This window comes from Zerene cesonia, unplaced genomic scaffold, assembly GCF_012273895.1.
Source record: "Zerene cesonia ecotype Mississippi unplaced genomic scaffold, Zerene_cesonia_1.1 Zces_u001, whole genome shotgun sequence".
Classification (NCBI taxonomy): domain Eukaryota; kingdom Metazoa; phylum Arthropoda; class Insecta; order Lepidoptera; family Pieridae; genus Zerene; species Zerene cesonia.
In genome coordinates this window covers 409,449-420,750 of record NW_024045131.1, presented here as the reverse complement: position 1 = coordinate 420,750, position 11,302 = coordinate 409,449, and the positions used below count along the sequence as shown (strand labels likewise).

At 36.7% G+C, this 11,302-nt stretch overlaps 1 protein-coding gene across 1 annotated transcript in view; it reads left to right on the top strand.

The window, feature by feature from the left end:
* Window positions 1-11,302, top strand: part of LOC119838061 (lysosomal alpha-mannosidase-like) — a 28,364-nt gene that overhangs the window by 11,299 nt on the left and 5,763 nt on the right. The window contains exons 12-23 of the mRNA XM_038363868.1: window positions 598-688; window positions 1,605-1,722; window positions 2,505-2,662; window positions 3,485-3,562; window positions 4,247-4,414; window positions 5,350-5,501; window positions 6,194-6,315; window positions 6,871-7,022; window positions 7,693-7,819; window positions 8,369-8,496; window positions 10,580-10,694; window positions 11,016-11,178. Of these exons, the coding sequence (XP_038219796.1) occupies window positions 598-688; window positions 1,605-1,722; window positions 2,505-2,662; window positions 3,485-3,562; window positions 4,247-4,414; window positions 5,350-5,501; window positions 6,194-6,315; window positions 6,871-7,022; window positions 7,693-7,819; window positions 8,369-8,496; window positions 10,580-10,694; window positions 11,016-11,178 (1,572 nt within the window). The remainder of the gene's footprint in view (window positions 1-597; window positions 689-1,604; window positions 1,723-2,504; window positions 2,663-3,484; window positions 3,563-4,246; window positions 4,415-5,349; window positions 5,502-6,193; window positions 6,316-6,870; window positions 7,023-7,692; window positions 7,820-8,368; window positions 8,497-10,579; window positions 10,695-11,015; window positions 11,179-11,302) is intronic.

Below are 11,302 nucleotides of genomic sequence, written 5' to 3'. Positions count from 1 at the left end.
ACAACAACATGATTCGGCGTCAAAGCACTAGGTTGCGCTCTGACGCGTGCTAAGATCACGTTCTGACAAAAGCATAAGAGAGCAGGGTAGAAATTAGACTTTTTCTCTATTACTCGTCTAGTATATTTTTAACCTATTTATTATATATATTATTTATGCAAGTAACGTTATAATACATTATAGATTATTTGCTAAAGGGAACATGCTGTACATCATTCCGATACGCTACTATTGTATTCACGGCCAGCAAGGTCACCGATGTCGCCCGTCATTAATATTTTATCTACCCGCATTGAGAGTGAAAATAATTAAAAGAAACATATGTAGTGGTCGTTGGCTTATGGTGCACGGAGAAACTTGAATAAGTTTATGTTTGCATCATTTATAAATGTTCATTAGTTATGTAATAAATACCAATAAATAAAAAATAAAAAAAAAATAAAAAAACAGTATGAAAAAGGAAGAGAGGGCTTTTGTGTGTTTGTTACCACATAACTTTTTTGATCTGAAAGCTGTAGTCTAACGTATCTATTTAAATTTGGTCCAGTGCTTACAATTTGAAGAGAGTTTAGTATTTTGTTTATTTGTTATTTCCAGTATATTAACCCCAACCTGGGGTGGTAGCAGACGACCGAAGAGTAGTCAACAATTCATAGTCTGTCATCAACTCAACATCAGCCAATGCAGAGTAAGTGTATACACACATTTCATTGTTTCTTGTGCAATAATACTAATATAACAAAGAGGAAGGATTGGTATTTATATTTGATGTTTGTTTTTATCTCAAAAACTAATACGTTACGACAATCCTTTAAAAAACTTTAACTTTAATTATTTATCATCACTAACATAGGAATATAATGTTGTTTATAAATCGGACGAACGGAACATTGAAGTTTCCTTAAAATAAATAAAATATAGCTTTAAAATCGCTAATAGAACATACTAGCTATTGTCTCACTTGCTCTTATACAGAGTATACGTAAGAAAATTATTGAATCCCGGCGATCCTAATCAGGATAATGAGATAAACTCATGACACTTGCATTAACTTTTTAATGGATTTTATACGTTATATTCTTTATATTATAACCCAACGTTTCGAACACTTTACCATAGATAGACCAGAAGACACTATCAGCCAATACTGCCAACATCCAGAAAAATACTCCACATACCAACTGCGGAGAAATAGGTGGAGGTAGTTCACAAACAACAATTTTTGTATGACCTTCAAGACATAAAACTCTCAGTCTCCTCGTGACCACGCTCGCTGTGAAGTGTTCGAAACGTCGGGTTAATAATATAATGAAAAAATCGCGTTTAAAATCTTTTAAAAAGTTTTTAATTTCTAAATTTATAATACTTGCGTAAATTCAAATACAAGAAAATACTATTGCATTGTCTCTGATTCTTGATAAGTGTACAAAGTGTGAATTAAATCTGTCCGTTTGAAGTGGGTCAAAATCGAGTCTAAATGGTCGGTAGGATACAGGTGAAGCTGATAAGAGCGTGTAAGTGAAAACGCCTTAAACGAAAACTCAAAGGCATCTAACATTTCTTCTATCCTTTCACAAGTATCTTTTAATTAAGTTATAATTAAGTTCACAGAGACTCAAGACTCCATGCTACTTCTGGTGTACAATCCTCTTAGTATCAAAACATATTACCATGTACGGCTGCCGGCGGTAGCATTGCATTATTCCATACGTGATTATAATGGTAAGTCTTATATTTAATTTTCAATTTAATAGCATTGAAATCCCAATCCTATGATCCTACTATATCCAACTAATATTATAAATGCGAAAGTTTCTAAGGATGTGTATATGATTGCTGCTCTTTCACGCAAAAACTACTGAACCGATTGCAATAAAATTTGATACGTAGATAGCTGGACAACTGGAATAACATAAAGGCTACTTATTATCCCAATATTCCTACGGGATATGGACGTATGCGTGAAACTGCGGGGCGCAGCTAGTGCTTTATAAATGAGAAAAAAATTGATCACTAGGAGGGATTCGAACCCGCGCTATTTGCCAAATAGTAATAACGCCTAGCCTCTCGTCCACCCTTGGGATGCCCCTTAGGCACATACAACCGAAAGAGTAGAAGAAATTCGATTAGTGTGGCGGGATCACGGGTGGCCGAAAGGTTAGGCGTAGCTACGGTTTAGCAAAAAACGCGGGTTCGAATCCCGCCTCGTGATCAATTTTTTATCATATAATTTATTGTTACTTTTTTAACTATTTACCTAAAGCGTTCTTTCGAACTATTTAGTTACTGCTTGAAGCATTGATAGTTCGAAAGAACGCTTGTGTGAATGTGTTTTTTTCTTTTATTTATTTAGTCTATTTATTTAGAAATAACAAAACCATACGATACAAAAGATAAAGCTAAAGCACAGAATATAAAAGATGCGAGATAAAATATAAAAGATAAAATATAAAAGACAAAAGATAAAACATAAAATGTAGATTATATATTTTCACCACTTCCAGATGAAGAGGTAGAATATCAGCTGCTATCTCTACCAGCGTCTGTGATAAACCTCCCCGGGAGGAGGTCCACGGCCATTCAGGAGCTATGTTTCGAAGCTGAAAATATACCTCCGTTAGGCTTCACAGCATATTATATCACGCCGATACGCGATCAGTTGGTAATTTGTGTGTTTGTTTGTTTACTGGGAAATGCCCGCGGTGCTCGCGTTCTAGTAACGTCTAAGTCATTCTTGATTACACTAGAACACAAAATTCATGAAAATCTGACCAGCCGTACCCATAGAATTCAGTGACAAATTAACGCACAGGAGACAGAGAGAATTAATATATGCTACAGTCAAGATTCAATGCCGGTCAAAACCACATTCTGCAAAAATCAGTAAAAGTGGTTGTAACCGATATAATATTATTAGTTGCACGTCCTGGCTTTGCCTGGGCCAGTCGTTTATCGTAATTGAATTAATATAAACTATCCTACCTTTTAAGTTGGATTGAACTGGACATGGTATGCAAATTTTATTTAAATCGGTTTAGTAGTTTATGAGTCCAACGTGGACAATATGACATATAGATATATTTACTAGCTGTGACCCGCGGTTGAAACCGCGTAAGTCCGTATCCCGTAGGAATATCGGTATAAAAATGCCTATGTGTTATTTCAGTTGTCCAGCTATCTACGAAGCAAAATAGTATTATTATTCACCAATAGATGTCAGGAAAAAAAACACGAATAAAACACGAATGTGACATTTTCTAAAAAATATTCCTAGCTAGATCGATTTATCGCCCCCGAAACCCTCTATATACTAAATTTCATGAAAATCGTTGGAGCCGATTCCGAGATTCCAATTATATATATATATATATATATATATATATATATATATGTGTATATACAGGAATTGCTCGTTTAAAGGTATAAGATATAAAGATGTCGTATGTGATTATACTCAATATTGTTATAATTCTTATTGTTACAGGCGGAAGGTGCTTATGTCAAGAAATCGCAAGCCAACACCGACCCAGAACAGGAAGTGACACCTAGTATAAGTAATGAAGTAAGACCTGGATATGATTTCTAGACTATTCGACAGAAATACGTCGACAGAAATATATCTTCATAAAATCCTACTAATATTATTAAATATTATAAATGCGAAAGTTTGTAAGGATGTGTGTGCGTTTGTTAATCTTTCACGAAAAAACTACTGAAACAATTGCAATGAAATTTGGTACGTAGATAGCTAGACAACTGGAATAACACATAGGCAACTTTTTATCCCGATATTCCTACGGGATACGGACTTACGCGGGTGAAACCGCGGGGCGCAGCTAGTAATTTATATTTGACGCAATTTGCTATGAGGAACTAATACTATAACTTTTTCCAAATTAAAGTACACATTTTCAACCGACTTTAAAAAAGAGCGTTCGCAATTTAAGTGTATTTTTACATTGGAATTTTGATTGTATGAACCGATTTTGATGACTCTTATTTGTGTTTAAGCTAGCCACAACGACCAAGTGCGGGTTGGCAAATATCGCGTCGAACTTTTGATTCTTGGACATGTCGGTTTCCTCACGTTTTCCTTGACAGTGGTTATTTCTTGCACGCTGCCCGGTTCGAACCCCCGACTTTTCGCTTTTAAAACCGAGGTCCTAACCACTGAACCACCACTGCTTATGAATTAACTAATGAAACAATGGTCAAACTCACAGTCGTGTTCTATCTTTATTTTCAGTACATAAAAGTGACAGTAGACCAGAAGACAGGTCTACTAGAGTCCATACAACATCTTGATGGACTAAAAATTATGGTGTCCCAGAACTTTTACTTCTATAGTCAGACTCAGCAGACCCTACAGTCTGGTGCCTATAGTTTCAGACCCGAAAAGAATAGACCGATACCGGTAAGATTTGAAGCGTTTAGCATATAAATCTTTATCTAACAACGAAGGCTTTTAGTTTTTGAATCATTAAAATGCTTTATAAATAAGAAATTTTTAAAGAATAGAAAGAATTTGATCATGAGGCGGGATTCGAGCCCGCGTCATTTTGCCAAACCGCAGCAACGCCTAGACTCTTGGCCCTCGTGATCCCGCCAATCAGCAATCTAGTCGCTAGTTGCTATTTTCTATTCTTTAAAGGTGTCTCGTCTACTAACCAGTGGCGTAGCTAGAGGGACAAGGGCCCTGGTGCATAGGGAAAGAATCGGGCCCTCCTCCCCTCTTCCCGCCTTCTACCCCTCTTTCAAAGCTGAGGATAGAGGGCCCCCTGATCTCCGGTGCCCTGGTGCACTGCACCACCTGGCCCTATGATAGCTACGCCACTGCTACTGACCACTTGAAATGAATACCTTTACTATAGTAAAAAGCGTTTTTTATGTCATCGCGGGCAACTGAGCTCTTGATGTCAAGCGATTACCACCGCCCATGAACATTTTCAGGAGTAGTGCCTTCTCAAATGCGCTTCCTGCTTTTAAGGGGTAAAGGATAAAGAAAGGATTGACGACTGGAAATAAGGAATGGACTGGGATAGGCGAGGAAAAGGAAACGGGTATCCGGCTCCCCCCATTCACTTTTCGAAACACAGTAGCACGCAAATATTTCACGCCGGTTTTATGTGGGGGTGTGGTACTTCACGAAGCGAGCTGACCCAATTCGTGCCGTAGCGTACTCAACTCCTACATATAAAATTTTTAATAAGCCACTACATAAATTCACATTGCGGATCTTTCCCTATGACCATAACGTTATATTATGAGCTATTTTCTCAACGAGCTTTGACGGTTAATGAACGAAATATTATATATTTCCATGGATATTACACAATATTATTCTTATAGATATCAGAAAAAGCCACATTCCACACGATTCGAGGGTCACTTATAAAGGAAATCCGGCAAAGATACAGCGATTGGGCGACGCAAGTGATACGACTCTATCGGGGAGAAGAGTTCGTGGAGCTGGAGTGGATAATTGGCCCCGTGCCTTTGGGGTAAAACCATATCCATACAATGAACTACTATACCCATCGTCCACAATCACGCAAAAAGTTGTCCAAAGCAAAACTGCCTATGCGCCTTTTAGGCAGAGTTTTCTAATGAGCGATACAATGGAATTTGGTCATTATTGTAACGAAATAAGATTCGAAATTCAACGAATGTTACTATTGGAAATAATCTTTATGATAATAAATATAATAATTCAGAGGGCAGTTTTTCTTGATTTTGCTCGTGTAGTCCGCAGGTTCTTTCTCAGTCACCCTAGGCTCCGGCCGTTTGGCCTCTCTGCCGGAGTTCCGCACATTTACTTCTGCAAAGCGAGATACCCGAAATATACTATAATAAAAAGAGACTAAAAAATTATTCAATGTTAGAACCAACTTCACTGTCTTATTTGCTCATGTACAGAGTATACGTAAGGAAATTTTTGAATCCTGGCGATCCTAATCAGAATAATAAGATAAGCTCACGAAATTATTGTATTATTACCGATCCTAGATGAAGTTTGATCTAAATCTGCCCATTTGAAGTCGATCAAAATCATTTCTAAAACAGTCGGTTACATAAAGATGAAGATAATAAAAACGTTTGTTCTAGTGGAACGTGGAGAAAATTTAGATTTCTCAACGATTAAATTTTCATCATTAATAACATTGCCAGTGTGAACATTTTTTTCTGGTTTTAGAACGGATCTGGGTAAAGAAGTTGTCAGCATCTTCAAAACGAATATCAGCAGCAATGGTCACTTTTACACTGACTCCAACGGCCGCCAGATGATCAAGAGATCCTGTTGGAATGAAACAGCCAGTAAGAATAATTTCTAGAAAATTCTTTTGTTATTTCTTTGATGTGGTCTGGCTAAAATATTTAAGGTATGTAAGAAAACAGTGACCAGATCACTTCTGTATATTAAATATTTTTGAATAAAAATAGTGATGGCTATGCAATATTTATACGTTATAGACCCCAAAACTAAGTTTTCTGTTTGTCTGTTAATACGTACGTCAATCACGTAAAAACCACTGGGCGGTTTATGCCAATATTTTATATTGATATATTAGGTTCAACTGTGAACTTGTAGGCTACATTTTAATTGAAAGTAACTATTTTTAGAAAGGGCTATCCATACATGCAGCAAGGGAGTCAAAAATAAAACATTGGGAATATATTATTAAATGTGGTGTCATTGGAGAAGTCTTTAAAAAGAAAAAAAGGTTTCTATATAGCTTGATTACGCTTCACATTTCAAAAATCTTGAAAACTTTCGAGTTAGTGTAATTCGTCTATAATTTTCAGTATATCTATATTATAATAAGCGCAAGCATTAGGATTAGATATTAAGTATCCAAATGACATGACCAGGTCATCACCAAAAGAAGCCGGTAGCAGCGTGCTACTACCCAGTGACGTCACGTATCTGCATCAGCTCCTTCAACTCAAGCGTCGACATTTGTGTCCTGACTGACAGGTGTCAGGGTGGCACTTCATATAATGACGGGGAGATAGAACTGATGGTGAATTTCAAGTCTGAATCTTATTTATTCATTTAAATTATGAATAGTGTGAAAAGTCATTTAAAAAAAAACTACTATCGCATTTAAATGTCGCATTTAACTAGAAGAATCGACCTGAAACGTTATATGTTTGTAGTAATGACTGTGTCACTTACTTCAGCCAGTTTTAGTGTGAGTTTGGTTAACTACTAACTCACTCACTTATTATTAACTTACCTCCACTCACTCCGTTTTCTTTATTTAAGAAATAGCTGCACCCCGCGGTTTCACCCGCGCAAGTCCGTATCCCGTAGGAATATCGGAAAAAAGTTGCCTATATGTTATTCCAGCTGTCTACGTATCAAATTGCATTGCAATCTGTTCAGTTATCTTTGCGTGGAAGAGCAGCAAACACACATACATCCTTACAAACTTTCGCATTTATAATATTGGTAGGAGTCAATAAACTCGCCCCATTTACTGAGTCAATAACAATTACTTGAACACTAATTCATTTGACCCTACACTACAGGATGTAACTTAATCACGCAAAGACGGCTGAATCGATTAAGATAAAATTTCATAGTCAATCAGTTTATTACCATAATATTTACAATATAAACCTACGATCAGATAGGAGAAAAAAAAAATAGAAACGTAAAAACTTTGAAAAAACAAATACTTTATACAGTTACACAGAAGATTGATAACGGACGATGGGTTCGGCTTGGAAGAGAGCCTTAACGAAGAGGCGTTTGGTGTCGGGCAAGTTGTGAGAGGCAAGCATCGGATTTTCTTCGGAAATTCACGGTTTGATGGTAAGATCTTAGATTTTTTAATTAATTAGCTTTGCCCCGCGCTTTCACCCACGTAAGTCCGTGTCCCGTAGGAATATCGGGATAAAAAGTTGCCTTTATGGTATTCCAATTGTCCAGCTGTCTACGTAGCAAATATCATTGCAATCGGTTCAGTAGTTTTTGCGTGAAAGAGTAACAAACACAAACAACATCCTTACAAACTTTTGCATTTATAATATTAGTAGAAAGTAGAATAAATAGGGAATCTTAAAAGAATCGCCACTATTAAAATCCTACGGAATTTTCGAGTAACAAAAAGATGAGCTGCATGGAACTCTTACGGTTTTGCGAACGTCGATTGATAAATAATTCAAACCCAAACTCGAAACATTTATTTATTCACCAGACTTCTTATAGAAGCACTTTTAAATCGTCATAACATAGTTTTAACATTTACCACTGGTTCGAAAAGCAGTTTCTACAGAGAAAAGCCGGCAAGAAACTCTGTAGCTGCCCTATTTCTTATCTTGTACTTCAAATTGTTGATTCCATGGAAATGAATACTTACAGTCGAAGATTTATCATTTTCTGAGCGTGTTGCGCAAACTTCGCGAAAGTGGTTATATGAGCCATGGCTGTTCTTGACGCCAGGGGAGAAGATTAATAGAAGAAAGTGGCAGAACGTGAGGAATAAACGGGTGAGTTTGTCTGTCTGTCTGGTTTATATGTACTTTATATATAAACGTCACTACTAATCCTCACTAATATTAAGATTTAATTTTTAGTATTATAGCAATTGAAATGCTTTATAAATGAGAAATTTTGAAAGAATAGAAAAAATTTGATCACGAGGCAGGATTCGAACCCGCGTTTCTTACCTAACCGTAGCAACGCCTAGCCTCTCGGCCACTCGTGATCCTGCCACAGTAATCGAATTTCTTCTACTCTTTCGGTTTCATGTGCCTAAGGGGCACTAATATTAAGATTCTTTTAATGATAATAAATATAAAAATGCGAATGTTACTCTGTCTGTCTTTCTCTTATTTACTGAAACAATTTGGATGAAAATATTATATGGTATAAGTTTGCGATGCGAGAAACGACATAGGAGAGTTTTTATTCCTACAGGAACAGTAACTATACGGGGAAACCGGAAAAAAGTGAAGTCCCGTGTCCCCTAGTGGGGTATGGGGCAGATGATGTACATCCGTTTCACTGATCGATTTTCTATAGCGACAAGTAGGTGATCAGCCTTCTGTGTCCTGCCAGACCGAGACATTTTTTTTTTGTGCGTCCCCACCGGGAATTGAACCCAGGACCCCTCGGTTCTACGCTCACGCGTTAACCACTGTACCAAGGAGGCGGACAAAACGGGGAAACCGGAACTGTCTATCTTTTCCTTATCTGGGAGAAGCCGCGGATGAAAAGATAGTCTTCTTACTACATAAAAATAAGTGGGGTTTTCCCTCCTGACGCTATAACTCCAGAACGCACGAACCGATTTCCATGGTTTTGCATTCGTTGGAAAGGTCTCGAGCTCCGTGATGTTTATAGCAAAGAAAATTCAGGAAAAACTTCAACAGAAAAGCGGGAAAATTGTTTTTCACATACAGCCATCTGGTGGCGAAACGGAGTTTGCCGGGTTTGCTAGTAATTATAAATTCATCCTTTGTTATCGTAATCTAATTAGTGTTATAATTTACTAAGATATTTATGTATCACTTAAATTGTCACAAATATTAAATTTCAATCATCACTGTATCACTACGGAATAAAGCTGTTAGATATCATTAACGTAATTATCAATAGCAGCTCATATTTGTTCCCACTGCTGAGACACAGGCCTCCTATGAGGGTTCAGGCCATAATCCAGCACGCTGGCCAAGTGCGGGTTGACAGATGTCACATGTCGTCGAACTTTTGATTCTTGTACATGCCGGTTTCCTCACGATGTTTTCCTTCACCGTTTTAAGCAGTGGTGATGTTATCTACATGTGCAGATAAATTGAAAAATCAATTTATTTCCTGCACGCTCGCCCGGTCTCGAACCCCGACTTATCGATTTTGTATTACGAGGTTCTCACCACTGAGCCGCCACTGCTTTTTCACTAATGTTTATAACTACCTGCCCCCTTCGGTTTCACCCGCGTAAGTCCATATCCCGTAGGAATATCGGGATAAAAAGTTTCCTAAGTGTTATTCCAATTGTGAAGCTATCTACGTACTAAAATTTAATTGCAATCGGTTCAGTAGTTTTTGCGTGAAAGAGTAACAAACACACACACATCCTTACAAACTTTCGCATTTATTATATTAGTAGGATAGTGGGATATGCGAGAACTCCAATTGCATACTGAACTTGCTAGCATACCTAATGTGTAAGATACCTAAATTATAACTTCTACTTATTATCTGTGTTACTTTATTAAAGAAAGAAAGAAAGAAATATTTATTTGACTCCACAAAATTACAAAAAAAAAAAAACGATAATCTTAGGACAAGACAATACAATAATGGAAACAAGACAGCACAATAATAAGCTAACACACCACCACACACCAATTTAACAAAGAAAAAATTAAAAAAAACATAGAAACAATTTTAAAACGAGAAACACAAAGTAGAGCCAAATAGGGTAGCTACGCAGCAACGCAGTTGCCTCACTGATTTTCAGTGGCCCCTCTTTTTATTTTAACAAAATGTAATTAATTTAAATCACTCAGTATAATACGAAGCATCACCAATATAATACCAATTAATATAATATAAACCAATACATAGTATTCAGCACTGCGTCTCCATGGTCTACCGCGTCACATCAGCATCGTAACCCTAGAACCTTGGAAGGGAGGTTCAGTTCTTTTGAGATTGGAAAATACCCTGGAAAAACATAAAAGTAAGTTTTTACATTAAATTAATATTTGGCAGACAAATTCATTCCCTTGGCAAGGACTAGATTAATGTAGAATCATTATTTTTCAAAAAAAACTTAAATTTCTAAAATAGTCAGAACTAGATTGAAATGGTCCACGTGGCAGGCACCAGCTTTCATAAAAAATTCATAAGTATCGGTTCATCCAGTACAAAATTACGAAAAACAAACAAAAAAATACAGTCGACTTAATAACCTTCTCCTTTTTTGAAATCAGTTGATGATGAATAAATAAAATATACCAAGATGAAGAAGGGTTTTCTGTAATAAGTTTATTATTTCCAGGTCTAAAACCCGAAAAAGAAATGCTGGATGACTTCACAAACTCCCACATAACAGTGGATTTAAATAAGATATTTGTACACTTCAAAATAGTGTTGGTGAAAGAAACTACGCTCGCTGCTAACCAGTGGTTAGACGAGGCCCGACAGATGGACTGGAGTACTCGGTATGTCTTTTTTACCTGTAAATCGGAGTCTTTGTGCTAATATTTTGGTACCTAGTCTTGCCATAAATATTGTAATAAAGAAAAAAGAAAATTGTTAACTGCAAATAACATTTATTACTTTTAC